Raw genomic sequence first — 18,163 nt, forward strand, 5'->3', positions numbered from 1 at the left:
AGGATGCTGAACTAAATGGACCATTGGCCTGACCCAATAGGCTTTTCTTATGTTCTTATGCAATGCAATTAGTCTATTTGAGCATTTGTGCAGTGGAATGAATTTTGGTATGCATGTTAAAAGGCACATTCCGTGGATTATTATATCAAGTTCAAATACTAGCTTGACCACCACATTTTCAAAGGAAAACTGCAAAAGGCAAGGCAGTAAACTATCTCCATTGAAGGATGGAAGTTAGTGTGCACCTTGAGATTCCTTTCAAGAAAAAACCTAACTCAGTCTCCACACTCATTTTCAAGATGGCTAAGAGCCAGTGAGGGCTCTCACACAGTCCAGGGGTAGTCAATGTGGTTGTCACTTCCCATCAGCCCCTGCGATCACAGCCAATGGGTCAGAGTCGATTGGAACTCGAGTCCAAAGGCACCACTTTGGCTACCCCTGAAGCAGTCAAATCTCAAAAGTTGAGATAAGAACCTGGACCACAGCAATATATTTCTATTCACAATACTAAAAACAAAATGAAAAGAGAGCTAACCTAATCAAACTAATTAACCAGTAAATCAATCCATAAATCAGACATGCAGATTTGTCCATCAGGCTGCCCTGAGTGAAAGAGTGCTCAGTGTTGACTGCATTTATTGATGGACTTAAATCAGAACAAGGATCAGGGCTGATCACTCCTGCTTCCCTTCTTTCCTCCTTCCACCGAATGAGAATGCTGGTTTGTGTTAAGCTAGAGTCTTCTAGTGCATCACAAACAGGGGGATAATGTTGATAGAGCCTATAGTGATTTCTGAACTGGGCAATGTCAAATAATAAAACTAAATCACAAAGGAGGGGGAAATATCTAGATAGCGTAGTCCTAACCTGCAGATACATTAGCTGGAGGAAATTAGGAAGAAATGGAGATGCCTTTCTAAGAATAATTTTTTTATTAACCGACCAATCACATCAAATCAAACCAAATTACATAAATTCCAAATTACACAGCCGAATTTTAAATTTTTGTTGGGGGTACCCATATTTCAAGTTCCGAAGGGATCCAATCAACTTCTTGCTTCTTACTGCTGTTTTAATGTCCACATATCTAACCTTATGATGTTCACAGTACTATCCAGTCCTTTCTTATTATTTTTCCACATCTCTTGTTGTTATTTTCATATATTTTTCCTTTCTCTTTGTGACCTCTGATAGTCTCCGCAAGCTGGTTAGAACAGTTTGTAATCCTGCGTGCATATTATGTTTTTTTATCCAGTAGCCATATCCAGACGTTTTCCATATAACATCACTTCCATACATCAAAACAGTCTTAGCGTCATTAATCTTCACCAATCTGCCTCCTTTCTCAAAACCTCTGAGGAGATTCACTAGGAATGCAGTCTAAAAACAAGTCCATTCTTCCTCCCGGCTATAAATCCTTTGGCAAGATGGCGACTCCGAATTAATTGCTGCGCCATTCCAAAAGCTCTTATTGCTTCTCGGTCTCCATAAAGCATACTTTTGGTTAAAGTTTATCTCCACACAGACCTTAATCATCCTGCTTGGGTCAGTTCAACCGACAGTTCTAATGAGGAGGGGTTCTTGTAAATCACATAGAAGGAAAGTAAAAAAGGTTTTCCCCCCCCATTCAGCCCCATTGTCAACATACCCCGCCTTTGGTGTATCTTCATCGTAAAATATTCCTGTTTCTCCAGTCCGTCGTCTTCTTTCGCAGAGGTCACTTAAATTAGCAGACTTCACTCCCCTTCTTCACTTGAAATATGTGCATTTGCTTCTTTTGTAATTAATTATTCCAAATTGCTGCAACTAGTGCGCAATCAGAGACAGCGTCCAGGAGAGCCAAGGTCCACACGGGGGCATTCTACCTAGGGCCCTCACCCCCTTCTTTCGAATTAGGGGGTGATTTATGGGCACAGCAGGCAAGGGCAGTGTTCCCCATTTCCTTGGGGCAACAAGGGAGGCTGCCTACTCCCATAGCAGCCTCTTAATTACCCCGTGTGGGTTGGAGAGATGGTATTGTCGGCCATCTTCCAATGCGCCCCCTAGTGGCCCCCCTGGAGATGCCTTTCTGTGGAGCTGCCTGCTGGGTTCCAGGGGCACAGAACTACCACTGGCAGTCAGGCGTGGTAACCTTGTTTCCATTCAATTCAAATTCATTTCGTTTTTGCCAGTGTGAAACTGGCATAATTAATGCCTCATTAGAATTAAAAAAGGGAAATTAAGGAAAACAGGATCCTACACCCATCCCACAATTCTCACCCTAACCAGTAGTAATGAGTTTTGGAAGGGCCACTTCACACACACTCAGCTCATCTAGGATTGCACTCTTAAATATGCACATTCAACAACAGAATAGAGGAAAATCTTCTAACGCTGCCCAGTGTGAGATAAATCATGAAGGTACATTAAATGGGAGGCCCTTATATTTGACCGGTCAATGATATGTTAAAGAAACTATCTTTATACACTGTGGGGAGGGGGAAATCCACTTTGATAAGCCACAAATTGCCGTTCTCTTAATGTTTCAGCACATCTACAGGCTTCTGGTCTTCAAATATATTTATTTATTTTTTAAACACTTATATACTGATTTATATACAAAAAACCAAAATACAGCAATGCAAAACAATACAAAGTCTAATGTAGTTCAATAACCACTGTAGAACATTATCCAGCTGCAGGCTTTCCGCAATAGCTCAGTATTAATGGCCCAGAAATGCTTGAGGGAAACAAGTGAGTTTTAAACATACATTAAAAGCAAAACAAAGTTGGCACTTGCCATATTTCCGGGCGGGGGGGTTATTCCACATGGTTGGTGCCACCAACAGCAAGGCCCTCATGCAGGTAGCCACAAGATTGGATTTCTGATGGCTGCACCACTATCAAGAGGGCCTCAAATATGATCTCAGTGAACAAACAGTATGTGAAACTCCCCCCAAGTTACCCTAAAATTTCAAATGGGGTAATAAAGAGGTAGTAATGATAAAATGTTTAATCATTGTCAAATATTGAACCGAAGTATCTTAATTGGCTTAAAGATTCAAGATTAGAGCCAAAACAACTTGTGTAACCTTTTAGCACTCCAGAATCCTGCTCCTGAGTGAGTGTTAACACTTGGCAGTTTTAGGCAGAATTAATGCCAGTTTGGAGGTGGGGATATTGTAGCAGATTGCAGTATAAGACCAAACAAAAGAATATTCTCAAGTCCATCACTTTTTGTCTAGGGAAAAAAATTCTTATTCAACTAAAAGAAAACATAAGGTTTTATTCCAAATCCTGACTTTACAGTCATTGTCTATAGCAACAGTGTCCATAACATTCAAACTCTCAGGAGTGCAACTTTCTAGTAAACGGTACATCTGTCAAACTGCAGGAAACATCTGGGAAAATGATTGAACGAAAAGGAGCAAGTTTAAAACTTGTGCTCCATAAGCTTACAGCACACAATCTAGAGCAACCCTGTGAAGTTAGCATGCATATAGACTCAGTTGAAATGAATGGGACCAGCATGTGTACAGAATGGTAACCAGTGGTGTTTTGTTAGATCTGTTGTATATTGTCCCCCTTTATTTGTTTGCATTGAGTATTTGTTTGCTTAGTATCACAATACCACCACTGTGGTATGCAACGCAATAATAAAACCAAAGCAAGTAAAAGTTCTTTAAAAAATCAATACTGCCTACATGTGACTTTATCCTTTTGCGAAAGCTTGTAAAAATAATAAGTTTACAGCACCCAATGAAATTTATAAAATTTCAGAGCCTGCATAACTACAATGCAGCAGCCAGTGTGGTGTAGTGGTTAAGAGCGGTAGTCTCCTAATCTGGTGAACTCTGGGTTCGCGTCTCCGCTCCTCCACATGCAGCTGCTGGGTGACCTTGGGCCAGTCACACTTCTTTGAAGTCTCTCAGCCCCACTCACCTCACAGAGTGTTTGTTGTGGGGGAGGAAGGGAAAGGAGATTGTTAGCCGCTTTGAGACTCCTGAAGGGGAGTGAAAGGCGGGATATCAAATCCAAACTCTTCTTCTTCTTCAATAGGTAGAATATTCCACAAAGCTAGAGCTACTGTGCTGAAGGACCTAGTCCAAGCTGCCATGGAATGAACCTCCATGTAGCTCCAGAAGGGTCCCCTGTAGATGACAGTGAGCAGACAGGTATAAGGGAATCCCTCAAATATCGTTGTCCCAAGTTGTTTAGGTAACCCCCAGCCACAAAGTCATGCTGCCCCAGTTGCAGCTTCCTAAACTATTTTAAGAGGAGCCCCACATACAACATATTGCAATAATCCTACACAAGGTGACCAATGCATGACGCAGTGTAATAAGCTGTCCCTGTTAAGGAATGGCCATAGCTGGTGCATCAGCCAAAACTGGTAGAAAGCAATCCAAGCTACCATGCGAACTAAGCCCCCAGTCACAATGACGGATCAAGGAAGACTCCTAGACTCCTAGATTCTTCCTTCAAAGGGAGTGCAACCCCATCCAGAACAGTAAACTGACCTATACCCCAGACAGTTTTATCATGTTTCAATTTATTGGCTCTCGTTTATCCCACCACTGTACCCAGATATCACAGAGAAACAGAGCTGGGTCTAATTAGCATACTCCTTATGATGCTCCCAATAACTTCCTGTAGATGTTAAAAAGCATGGGCTCCAAGTGCAGTTGCCACAGGGGTGACCGGCAAATACCCTAATGCTATTCTATGAAACCGACCCCCAATTCCCCCAATTATTATATCACAGAGCAAGTCCAGGAAGATACCATGGTCAATTACTTCCAAGGCCACTAAACTTTTCTTATGCTGCTCTCAACAAGGGTCATCCATCAGGGCAACCAAGGTTGGTTCAATCCCAAAGCCAAGCGAAAACCAGAATGGGAGCCTTCTATATAAACCAGTACCCTCCAATAATGCGTGCCGTTGTGCAACCACAACGCTCAGCCACCTTGATCAAAAAGGGAATGTTAATGTTAGCTATCTAAAACCATAGGGTTGCACTATTGCCTCCTTAAGGATGGTAGGCACCGCTGTCCCATGTAAAGACACATTCACACTGTTTTAGTGATATTTTCTCTACAGTGGTGGTGGCGGAGAACTGTTTGCACCCATATACAACATGGTATGTAGAAGGTACTTATAAGGTTATTGTATGCCTACTTTGGTTCTTGCTTGTAAGTTTAAATGTAATAAGAGAGACATGTGCACTACATTTTCATACAATGGTGTATATTATACACCAAAACACCGGCTCACCTGGCAAATAAAGCGAGATGAGCGCTGCAACCCCATGGTCATCCGCGACTGGACTTAACTGTCAGGGGTACCTTTACCTTTATCTTTACTATATTATAGTAGCATAGGTTCAATAATCATACTGTGGCCATCTTTATTCTTTTTTAAAAATATCACATTTCACACAGCATATGCTTTTTCCACTTAACCATCACATATCTTGTGGTAAACACTGTACAACCATTTAATACATTTATATTGCTTCTCCTAGGAGGTCAGGAGGGGTGAGGCAGCCGGCATCAATGACATCACTGCAATACAAGCATCACTGGTTGCCAGGGTGTTTCCACGCCCAATTTAAAGTCCTGGTTTTAAGGGTTAAATGGTTTGGGCTCAAGCTCTTTGCTGCCCACACACTGAGATCAGCATCAGAGACTCAACTTCAGTGTCCATTTTCTCTTCTAGGTCAGTGAGGTGGGCAGTCCCACCATGGTTGTGGAATTATCTCCCGTCAAATCTGTGTCATGTTAATACACTGAAGGAGACTCTAAAAACGTGCATTATAAAAATATTACGTCTTCGAGGCAGGTTTTGTTGATGCATTGTCCAGATGCTCTTTTGTTTTGTTTTTAACAGGCCTGTCTATTAATAGTTCATAGATGGTTTAAATACCATGAGTTGCTTTGGACAAGCTTGCCCAGAAAACAAAGTTTTAAAATATCACAACAAACAAATAAATAAAATACACCACCTACCTCCGAATACAAACAACAAGGCAATAGTAGCAAAATGCTGAAACAACACCTGGATCAACAGGTAAAAACTATTGCTTTCATTTTAAAGCAACAAACCAAGTCAACATCTAGGACTGAAGCAACAGCCAAACTGCCGTCTGTACTGCACAACTTAGCACATGTTTAAGGAACAAGAAAACACCTTCATGTGGTGAGCTGGTAGATTATGTTCGCTCTTGGAACCATCCCAGCAAAGACTGTAATTGTCAGCTTGAGCAAATAATTTACAGTTGGTTTATAGTAAGAGTAGGGAGGACAGAAACTTACTTAACTGCCACAGTCTCTGTGCCATCCCACCTGCATTTCCCCAGCTGGTCCTTTATTTTGAAGCCATGGGCTATGGAAAAGATTGGGAGATTCACGAAGTAGAATACATATGCTGTCCAAAGCTGTGTACGGGCAAAACTCCTGCACTACAGTTCATGCATGAGATGTGCATGCATCTATGTGAAGATAGTCTCTGCATAAGAACAATGTCACACATGGAGGTGATCTTGGTCTTTATAATTATAGTACTTGCCAATTTCCCCCCAAAAAATTGTCTGGAACCAAAAGACCAGACATGTAATAATAATTTGTTATTATTTAACAACAAATAATTTACCTGAAATCCTCATGAGATCAAGTTCTTAACAAAATATATGCAGTCCAGTATATCAATAATTAAAAACTGCAACCCTAAGAGCAGCAACTTAGATATAACCTCAACAGAAACAATATGGCTTTCAATATGCAGAGAGAAAACACTATTTGCAATAAGAAGGCAAAGGAGGAATAAAAATTACCTTATGCCAACCAGCATACACTCTTAGGTTGCCCATGAGAAAAGAATAACTGATTCATTCATTCCATCATCACCCAAGCTATTCAACCATAAGTGCTGTTTCTGAAAGTTTGCATTTCACTCACATGGTAACATTGGTCAAAATACTCACTAAACTGAAATGACAAGTCACAGAACAGCCGTACACACATAAAAAACCCCAATTTTTAATAGCAGCTGCTCATGAAGTGAGCAGGACAAGAACAACAAAGAACAGGATTTTGGCACCTTATTAAAAACAATGGCTTGGTGCTCATCATGTCAACAGCATTGCATGGCCCATGTAGAGCACACCCACCTCCAAGCTTGCATTAGTTCTTTGCAGAACAACATAAAGCTAAAGGCTACATCAGTCATATGCACCACACGGTGAGAGGCACAGCACAGGAGTCCAATCAAAGTTGGACCACTGGAAATCCTCTCCCTAATGAACCACCAATGGAATTCCAGGAAATTCTGCAGCTCACCGCTTAATTTTTAATACAGTGGTACCTTGGGTTACATATGCTTCAGGTTGCATACACTTCAGGTTACAGACTCCGCTAACCCAGAAATAGTACCTTTGCTTCAGGATGAGAACAGAAATCGTGCTCCAGCGGCGCGGCAGCAGGGGAGGCCCCATTAGCTAAAGTGGTGCTTCAGGTTAAGAACAGTTTCAGGTTAAGAATGGACCTCCGGAACGAATTAAGTAGTTAATCCGAGGTACCACTGTACACTAAACTCTACCTACAATATTACCAATAAAGAGATGCTGAAACCACTTAAGGTTGAATCCAAACCATAAGCATATTCTACAGTTGTGTTGTGTAATTACAAGGTCTTAGCAACAACAAGAAAAAAAATGTAATGTTAATTAACAATATTCCATCAAGGCTTGCTATACAACCCTCTTCTTGCTGCCTCCTATTTACAGGCTCTAAGAATAAGTTTTAAAAGCACACACAGCTGTGGCTTCCCCAGCTCCTTTCTTAACTCTTTGATACTTTTAGAGTTTGCTCATTTTATTTGTTACATAGCAAAGAAAATGACCTAAGGAGAGATTATCAAGCTTTCTGCCTCTGTGCAAGGACTCTTAAGGCAGAAATGATGCCTGCTGGGAAAAGGCTGATGTCAGCTCTTAAGAGCTCCCTGCAAGGATAAGGAGGCCTTTGTTTTCAGCTGAACTGTGAAAATGAGAAAATACCTCCAGCCTGACAAACAAGAAACCCACACAACATAGGTCAGGCCTGAGACCTTTGTTTAAAGGGACAACACTGCATTAGCGTTACACTTGCACTGCAACATCCAGACACTTTCAACATTAAACAGAAGCTGCTCCAAAATAAACCAGGTGCATCTTTAAAGGTAATGAAAGGTCCCACAGGTTAAAGGTGACAGTTGGTTGGTATGAGTTCTCCTCCACTCCTCACCAAAAGATCTCTTTGCATCTTCACTGAAACCACATATACAGGAACTTACACCAAGAAATCTACCGTAAATGATTTTTTTTTTAGTGGAAATCAGAAGTCAAGAATTAATCTTATTTTTAGGCTGATGTTATTATTCCTCCTTAGTTGAATAGCTCTGATATGTTAGTGAAGCTGTGTAAGTTTCCCAACTTGCCTTTTTCTGAGGCAGAAAGGCTTTTGGAATAGATGGCACCCTGGGTGGGGCAATTGGGGTTACAGTCTAAAACACTTAGATGGTTTGCATGCTGAGGAAGCCTCTCTACAGCTTTCGGATGAATGAGATATTACCAGTTTTCTGGGCCCCTATCTTGACATGAGACATGGCACCAAGGCAAGGCTTGCACCTTTGTCAGGTAATTTCCGTTTTCCTTACTAAGACACAACTCTGTACATAGTTAAATGTGCATCTGAAGCTGATGGAAGAGTGCTTTTTGTGGAAATAAGTAATATTCTATCAGACATTCTGTTTGTCAGAACTCTGTATGCAATACACACATACACACATTTAAAGTTTCAACATGTTTTTCATTCCATTTGCTTTTTCAGGAGTTGCAAACTGGCTTTATTATCGTGTAATGTTCAATGACAGAAGTCCTACAGTAGACTAGACTATCTGGAAGATGAGTAAACATAGCTCATTAAAAGCTGCATTCAACAACTTAGAAGGTGTATCATACTACTTAAGTATATAATTGTGGTTGTACGCATGATTTAACACAATGCAGGCCTATTGCAATGCACATATGCAATATGAATTTAGCTTAAAGTGAAGACGTACACACAGGAAGTGAAGGACCATAACCAAAAACAAGGGGTCTCTTTTGTGAACTAACAAAAAATGAATTCAAGTGAAAATGCTGATAGCCAAAAACTCTTTATCCAATGTATTTATGATTTATCACCTATTATACCAGACAGGATGCAAATTCATACTTCCTGCTGTAAACAAACCAATACATACATACAAAAGGGTAGTTCAGCTTTCTGATGACTACATATTCATTTAATCCTACAGTGACTTTTGTAATTGTCAATAAGTGGAGCACCAATGAAGAAAAAACAACAACCCTTAACATGTAGTTTATTAAAATAGAGTAGTAATTTATTTTTTACTTTATGGCCAAAATATTTTACATTGGGGGTTTTTTTCTAGTAGTGCCCAATATAATTTAAATTCTCCAACTTATTTGTAACACCATTAAATGTTGCCAGCAAGTTGGAAGCTTTTCCTGATTACATAAAGAAAGTAAAAGCCAAACTCTATATTTGCACAATGTTTTGTTTCTTACATTTACAGTACCGCTAATAAAAGCCCTTTCTGGATCTGATGGTTGTCGAATGTTAAAAAGTGAATTTCTGTAAAATCTAAATGATTATAGTTTTGAGTGAAAACATGAAAATTTTGCTTTACAGCTTTGAGAAAAGTGATTCTAAAGGTGTTGCATGACTATGCAGATAGACAGGAGTTTGAAATGCTGACGTGGAACCATCTAGCCAACTGCTAGTTGTATTTCATTTCCTTTATTTTTGTGAATTTGGAAGTCACATAGTTCCCCTCCCTTCCTCTCCTAAATTATGTAATAATTCAAACATAGCCTCGTTTTTTCCTATCTAAAGTTGTGTGGCAGTTGAAATAGAGTAACTCATTTCTTGGTGTGTGTGTTTTTTCTCCCAGTGATTACAAATTTCACTCTTAAGGAGTGATTTTAAGTAGTTTAACTGGGAGTAATCACCACATGTAAAAAAGAAAGAAAGAAAGAGTGGGAGAACTGTTTCTGAGAGTTTTTATTGCTTTGGTACTCAAGCTCTTATTTGTAAGAAATTCCAAGCCTGCAATCTGCAGGCCTCTGAATAACACTGCTGTGATTTATTTGAGGATAAAATGCCTCAGTCCACATCTTATGACTGAATGCAACAATCCAAAGCTGAGTGGAATGTGTGGAACGCAGAGGGCTTCTTGAGCTGAGGCAGCAGGGAACAGTACACAGTTATCAAGTTGGCTCTGGCTGGAATACTCCAATCACTTCCTCTAGTCAGGAATGAAAGGAATTCTCTCAGCGCCTACACTTCATGCCAGCTACAGCTGCTTCCCTAGGAATGAGAAAACTAAATGGATGGAAAAACAGTTTTCTTCCTTTCCAGTAACCCACATTTTACCTGCACAGTGAAATACTCTGCTGGCATGTGAAAATGGAAGCACGTTAACTAGTGTTTAGCAGCAACTGCAGCTTGAGCAGCTGTTGCTGTGTGCAGTCTGCTGAGCAGCTGTTCTAAAAGTTCCTGGCCTTTAGAAGGAGGAGGGGGAAAAACACTAAAAATGCAAACCATCTATTCTCACATCAGGGCAGAGAGTCTTAAAGCATAGGATATATAAAATATAAAGCAGGATGGAAATGAATGATGATATCCTATGGGGGGTGGGGGAACGGTACCTAGACTTTCAACTGTGGCAATTGTAACCTAGGTTTAAGGTGCCATTGGGCAATTAGGTTATATATCTGAGTTTCTAACACTGCATGTGGATTGTCATTTTCCAAAACAAAATTAAAATCTGGGTGAAAACACAATGGAAGCCATATAAATAGTAAAGCAAACTTACAGATGGGGACTGAACATTCGACTCATTTTAGAGACGTGTTCGTTTTCACAGTCTAGGTCATCATCTCCTTGGTCCATACTGAACCTCCTCTTGCAAGGACTGATCGGGGGTGGCCCTGTCCTATGGTTGGTTACAGCCGCTGATACTGGGAGGGACTGCATTCTGGGTTCTCCTCTTAGAGCAGCTTCACCTACAAGGGAAAAAAAACAGAGGAAACCATGGGTTTAAAAAAATGTCATAAAAAGAAACAAAAAGCATTAGGTATGGTATCCTTTAAAGTCTGTACCTCCTTAAAACAAAGTGTTTGATAAATCAATAGGACGTTTGCCCTGTCAGGCTTGTTTAAGATTTTAAACTGTGGTCAGAAGCTAAATATTCATTTTCTTAAAATAAAACATGACTTCTACAAACAAAATACTTGTTAAAATTTAGTTTCTGAAACATAAACATTGGAATAAAACAGCAGAGGAAGAGAGGTCGGGAAATACAGTTGACTCATCTCAGGTGCACTTAAGGTCTAAACTGACGCATAATATTTATAGCATTTTTATTGGCAGACATACCTTTTTTGTAAGATGGAACAATCCAACACTGAGTTTCATGCATGTGAGATTACAACTTAAGCAATCAACTTTAAACAATTTAATTCCTAACTATTTTGAAGAGGAGGTCCTAAGCTCAACTCCTAGCATCTCCAGCTAAAACAGACAGACACTGCCAGTCAGTGTAGCCCATACTGAGCTAGACAGGTCAATGGTGTATTTCAGTAAAAGGTATAAGGCAGCTTACTATGAAGATGCAGCAACTAGAAATAGTCTTCTTATGGCCACACTACAGATTCATGGTGTTACAACACAACTTCTAGCTCATACATGAGGAAAGTAACACTACTGGGCTAGGGCTTGCCGATCAGAAGGTTGGCGGTTGGAATCCCCGCGACGTGGTGAGCTCCCGTTGCTCTGTCCCTGCTCCTGCCAACCTAGCAGTTAGAAAGCACGTCAAAGTGCAGGTAGATAAATAGGTACCACTCTGGGGGGAAGGTAAACGGCGTTTCCATGCGCTACTCTGGTTCGCCAGAAGCGGCTTAGTCATGCTGGCCACATGACCCGGAAGCTGTACGCTGGCTCCCTCGGCCAGTAAAGCGAGATGAGCGCCACAACCCCAGAGTCATCCGCGACTGGACCTAACCTTTACCTTTAAACAAACCGAGGGGGAGGGAAAACTGCATAGTTGTTATTCCTGCATTGCAGGAGCTTGGACTAGATGACCCTCGGGTTTCCTTCCAGCTCTACGATTCTGTGAACACGATATGCTTTCCCACTCTGCTCAGTGATGCTGCTTCTTTGCATGTCATATAGGCTTTCGCATAGCACACAGAAACTACATTATCACATTTCACAAAGTTGGCCATCTTTTAGGATACACTGATATTTTTATTCAAGGTTTCTGGAACTTGTAAATATTTTTCTCTACAGATGCCCGTTCCATTTTTCTCAAGTGCATAATTACAAGAAAACAACGTCAGTAACACATCACATCTGAAAAGGGAAATGTGTTTGCTACCACTACACATTTTCATACCCCATGCAAGGCACAGGTGACATATAAAAAGAGCCCTGTTTTATATATTCAACAAATACTATTTTGGTGTGAAAGGAACCACTAGGGAGTAATCTCCACTATGTTCACCAGGGAAAATAAACATTTTGCCAATTTAGTAGGCAAGATGTAAACTAGCAAATATACTGCGGCTTATAAACACACCACAAGTCATGGCTTCTATTCAAGACTCTGGCAACAAAATTAAACTGTAACTTTCCACCTGAATGTTAAAAGCAAGAAGTGTATGCTCCACAGCAGGCCAGGCACTGGAGTTAACCATGCAGACATTCTGCTGTATTAATACACAAATCATCACTTTGCTGCTTCTATCCCACCTTCATCTTTTCCCTTGGGGAAGGAGATATTTAAAAGCCTTAAATCTCCTAATATGTGGAATCTGCAGCTGTATATTTTTTCTTTTCAGTCTTTAAAGTTTTCCATTTGAAGCTATGTTAGCCTCCAACGAAAATATTTTTTAAAATGGAAAATATAACTTTTGTTAGATCAAACTTGTATAAAAGCACATAGGCCAAACAGTCATACAGAACAACTCCATCAGTAACAACTAAAAAACCAACATGGAAGTCAGAGTTTAATAAAATGGTATCTTCATTTGTAGGACATGCAATATAAAATTTATCACATGCACTATGCTGACATCCTGACAGGAATCATTTCACTTTGGCCATCAAGTCAGGAACTTGAAAAACTGCAAAAGAGAAGATTCCTTGCATTTTATAATCTTAGATAGACAAGCTGGCACCAACTTCAAAAGCTGAAATCTCCAAGCACTTGTTGCTGTTTGATGCATCCTAAATTTCTTCCATGCCTTTTCTGTGCTCAAGGTCTTCCAGTATTCGAAGAAAACAAAATCCAGTAGGAATGCCCATTATCCAACCTACTGTTTCAGTTTTCAAAAACAGAAATGGGTTTAGTGTCATAGAAAACAGAATTTTCTAAGACTACAATTCCTTTACACCAAGTATCAGTAGATTAAATGTGTGTTAACCACTACCTATTACACAGAGAACAAAATAATTAACTGCATAATTATTATTTTTACCAACTACCACCATATATACCCAAAAACACCTGATTTTGAATTTTAAGAGCTTGCATGCTAAGCCTCTCAAGAACTGCTTTGGGTATTTATATCGAACTGCTGAATAAAACAATACAATTGCAGTATATAATATATCCAAAACAGTTAAGTTCATTGTTCATTTCTCTTATAACAGCCAAGTTCAAAATAAATTACAAAATTTATACATAAAAGTTTGAACATACTTTACTATTTTAGAAAGGAGAGTATGTCAATCAAACCTCACTGTATAGCAGTAACAGGGATTGTCCATGCACTTCAACATTAGGAAATATAAAATCAGATCCCACCACAGTAAGTTTTCAACTCCAGCTTGGCTGCAGCTATGATGTGGGGGACAAGGTGAGTTGGAGTGGGGTCTTATTACCAGGCAGGCAGGTGAGTTAGCAGTAACTTCAATTTCAAGAAAAAGTGCCAGAAAGCGGATCTGAGAACAGATTAGTTTTAAAACCACTCTTACCCAGTGTGCCTGGTGCTTAGCTGGGCAATTTGGGCAACGCAATGAAACGTGCCACACCTAAGCCACAGGAAAAGTGCCCACATTCCAATATAAAACTCAGTCATGGTTAATGTCAGTAAGCAAAGAACAAACCATGATTTATTTTTGTGAACAAACCATAGTTAATGCACTGGGTTTGGGCGTAACACTCTCCCCTCCCCCCCAAAAAAAACACTTAATGGTTATTTAAGCCATGGCTTAAAGTAATGGGCATGTAGCTAGCATGCATGTTTTGACAAAATATGTTCTGAATGTATGTGGATATCAGGTACCGTGGTACCTCTGGATGCAAACGGGATCCGTTCCGGAGCCCCATTTGCATCCAGAAGCGAACGCGATTTGCCGTGTCTGCGCGTGTGGCGAAACCTGGAAGTAACACACTCCGTTACTTCTGGGTCGCCGCAGCGCGCAACCCGAAAATACGTATCCCGAAGCTACTTCAACCCGAGGTATGACTGCATGTGTTATTTGCCCATCAGTCTAGGTGTTGGTACCCTTTACATACTGGATTAGAAAAAGAAAGAGCCCTTCAATATGCATGTTTGTTTGTTTGTCTGTAAAATGGCACGCAAACTCCCAAAGTTCATTCTCTCACACACTCACAAATACATTTTCAAATCTTTTCTTCTCTGCAGTATTAAAGTTTCCAAATGGGAAAGAAAAACCGCAGCTCAGTCTATCAAAACAAAATACTGCCACACACTGCATATGTCTTCCTCTGTCTGACCACATTCTATGGTAACCAGACTGACATCATCCCATTGGCAAGGTAACATACTGATAAAACAAATGTGTTTAAAAAAAAAAATCCCCAGGGCCTGCGCCAGCCTTCCTGATTCATTACTGTATAGGCCTGTGTCTGGTCTGCAACAGAATCACACACACAGCCAATGCATATTCATTGCACCAATGCTAGTCTTTGTTTCAGCAAGCAGCTGGGCTGGGGCACAGCGTATCTGCATCTCTCAAATAGCTCAGTTTATAGCTCCATTCATTAGCTTCCCTTCCCCCTCCCCCGGCCCCGAAGATCTGGAATGTTAGGCAACATGATGAAATATAAACAATATAATCAGAGATAACAATGTGACATATTGTCTGTGTGCCATAACAGTACAACATCCACAAAACAAAAACTCTTGTAGTCTAGGTATAACGATTTCCAGCTAGTACATTTAAGGATCCCCTCCCCCACTCCCCAAAAATCTGGCAAGCCTATCTTATGACCATGAAATGAGATCATACAAGTATATTTATCCTGCTAGGAGTTAACAATACACTGAAACGGGATTCCCCCCCCCCTTCACACACTAAATAACTTCCAGTTATCTGTAGGTATTTTCCCACCCCGCCTTACAGTCAATCCAGCCAGCACTCTCATGGCCTAAGAAGATAGCTGAAAATGATTTAGATATTGTCATAACTGAGTCAGGCTTTTTAAAAGTTTAGTTAAATATGCGAGAGATGGGTACTAGACCCCAGATAAACCAGGCATGATGTGGAGAGCCACATTCATTCATACATATGCCTGCCTCCTATGTTTTTGTTTTTTTTTAATGGAACTTGGGAGACTTTTACAACTAAACGTGCATGTTGGTGAGGAAAGCAGAGCCTTCAAAACTTTCTCCCCTATGACATCACTTGATACAGTCGCATCTCACCTCTCCTCCACATCCCAGTTCTAAAGTAGATAGACTGGGCAGGACAGAAAGTGATTCAGCTGACAGAACGCAGGAAGGTCCATCTCCATACACCTGCAAGCACTTGTTGATGCAAAAGGTAGACCACACCAATTCCCCCTTTTTAGTTGTGAATGAGGGAGGTATAGATGAAAACAAGTATGGCTGTTCCCAACATTCCTGGTTTACCCCCTAAGAAGCAAATTGTCACCCGCCTAAACACATATACTTTTCACTGAGGTAGTAAACTTGAATAACCTTGTGGTGTGTGTGCATTTTTAATCCCTTTATTATAGAATAGCAGATGCAATGAAAAAGAGTTCTTGCTTATCCTGCTCCCTAACATGCTACTTTTCTGCATGCACAGACAGAAGGGCATTCAGACTTGTAAACTCCTATCTGGAATCTAAGGATTTTTCAGATGATTAATTCCACATAGTACCTCATGTTGACATGGGATTGCAAAAGTTTGCACCTTACATGATTCAGAAGTTCCTCTGTTTTCCGCTGCTTTTATTTTTCACATAGGTGCTATTTCACAAGATATCCCTATATTTAAATGTAGGCGGATCAAAATCTAGCCTGGCCTGTCCCTGTCCCTTTAACAGAGGTTTATTAGACAGAAATCAGCAGCTGAAGCTCAACATTATCAGCTGCTAACTGCTGTAGATCAAGCTGCTGCTAAAGGATCAGCTAGCTCAGGCATGGGCAAACTCAGGCCCTCCAGATGTTTTGGGACCACAACTCCCATCATCCCTAGCTAACAGGTCCAGTGGTCAGGGATGATGGGAGTTGTAGTCCCAAAACATCTGGCAGGCAGAGTTTGCCTATGCCTGAGCTAGCTGCTAAAGAGGCCACTTCTGAAGTTGGCAGCCGTATTCATAGGTGAACCCAAACAAGGCTTCTAATACTTAGCACCAATTACTGTACTGGGATACTGGAGAACTTAAACAATACTTCTGGTAACATTTTATTTCTCTATTAAGCGATGGTCATTGTACATCCACATGCTATAGGATACTTCAAAAGTGGTCAAAAGGATTAAAGCATAGACCAAGTTTCTTGAAGAAGTTGCCAGACTAACACAAGTTACAGAGAAAGAATTTTAAAAACTCAACTAAGTCTCTTAGCACCCCGTGCTAACCCCCAGTGACAACTGATTATTTTTCATACTTCACAAGTCAAGACTTCCAGTGTATGCTATTCCAGGGTCTATTTTTACCATGCTACATAAATATGTACCTAAATTTAAAGTGCTTGTGTAATCTTAGTGAACTATTCTTCATTGGCTCTATGGTATTGACTGAGAGACTGACCACACTGTCATTCAGAGACCCTGGACTCCTTCATGCATCACCAATAATGCTACTCACTCCAACAGCAACAAACCCTGTTTTGCATTCCAATCTCCAGACTTTTCTGCTACAAAGGGCATTTATATTAGACAAACATATATGCAGCTATTGGACATTTTGCAGAGTTGCATTTTAATTAACAGGAAAGGACAGCTGCCTTTGACTATAATTTATAGTATTTCTTCCCAAAGGAAACAAGGTTCACATAACTGCTGCTCTCCCTCTCCAATGTGGAAAATATCTCAAATTTGAACTTCTCTGCTTATTTGTTTTTAAAAATAATTTAGTCCCCAACTTACATTTTTGTGAAGTTTGATATAAACACCATAAAGAAATGGGAATGTACACCTATCAAAAGAAAGCAGGTATTTGGAGAATCCTGATTTATCCATTTAGAAACATAAAGCAATGGTCCAGATGCTTTATGAGGCTAAGGTTTGGGGTATTTTAATGATGGAAGATTTAGAACCATCCCAAAATTACTCTTTGAGTATTGCTGTTCTTACCTAAATATATGCTGTCTGCCCTACTCAGGTTAGAGTTTGAAGTACTGAAAGTAAAGCTCACGAACAATTACTATTTCATTGGTTGAAATTATGATGACTGTATTTTATCAGTTTACCGAATAAATGTTTGATTGAACTCAATACTGTATTGCCCATTAATAACAGAATGCATTGTAAGCCCACCTTAGCAAGGCTTTTCATGATCTAAGCTCTATTGTTTGCCAGTGGATATGCAGAAAAATATTATTTGAAATCATATGGATGAGGCTACTTTGAAAAAGGATTTAAACTTAGTTTATTTGTCTACATATGTACCATATACTCTGAACATGTAGATTATTTCATAGATTTTAACCTTTAATAAGAATTCATAGAGCTACATTCAAACACACTGAATACTGAAGACTAGGGTGGAAAGCAGGCTGCAATCCAAAACACACTTACTAGGGAGTAAGTCCCACTGAAGAAGTGTGCATGTACATGAAAGCTTATACCCAGAACAAACTTAGTTGGTCTCCAAAGGTGCT

The 18,163-nt window shown here is 40.1% G+C and overlaps 1 protein-coding gene across 2 annotated transcripts in view; it reads right to left on the minus strand.

Annotated features, from left to right (window-relative positions):
* VGLL4 (vestigial like family member 4) overlaps nt 1-18,163 on the minus strand; it is a 93,524-nt gene that overhangs the window by 23,752 nt on the left and 51,609 nt on the right. For both annotated transcript variants that reach the window (XM_080994235.1, XM_080994234.1), the window contains one exon: nt 10,897-11,086. In XM_080994235.1, the coding sequence (XP_080850361.1) occupies nt 10,897-11,086 (190 nt within the window). The remainder of the gene's footprint in view (nt 1-10,896; nt 11,087-18,163) is intronic.

This window comes from Podarcis pityusensis (assembly GCF_964106645.2).
Source record: "Podarcis pityusensis genome assembly, chromosome: 2".
In the NCBI taxonomy this organism is placed as follows: Eukaryota; Metazoa; Chordata; class Lepidosauria; order Squamata; family Lacertidae; genus Podarcis; species Podarcis pityusensis.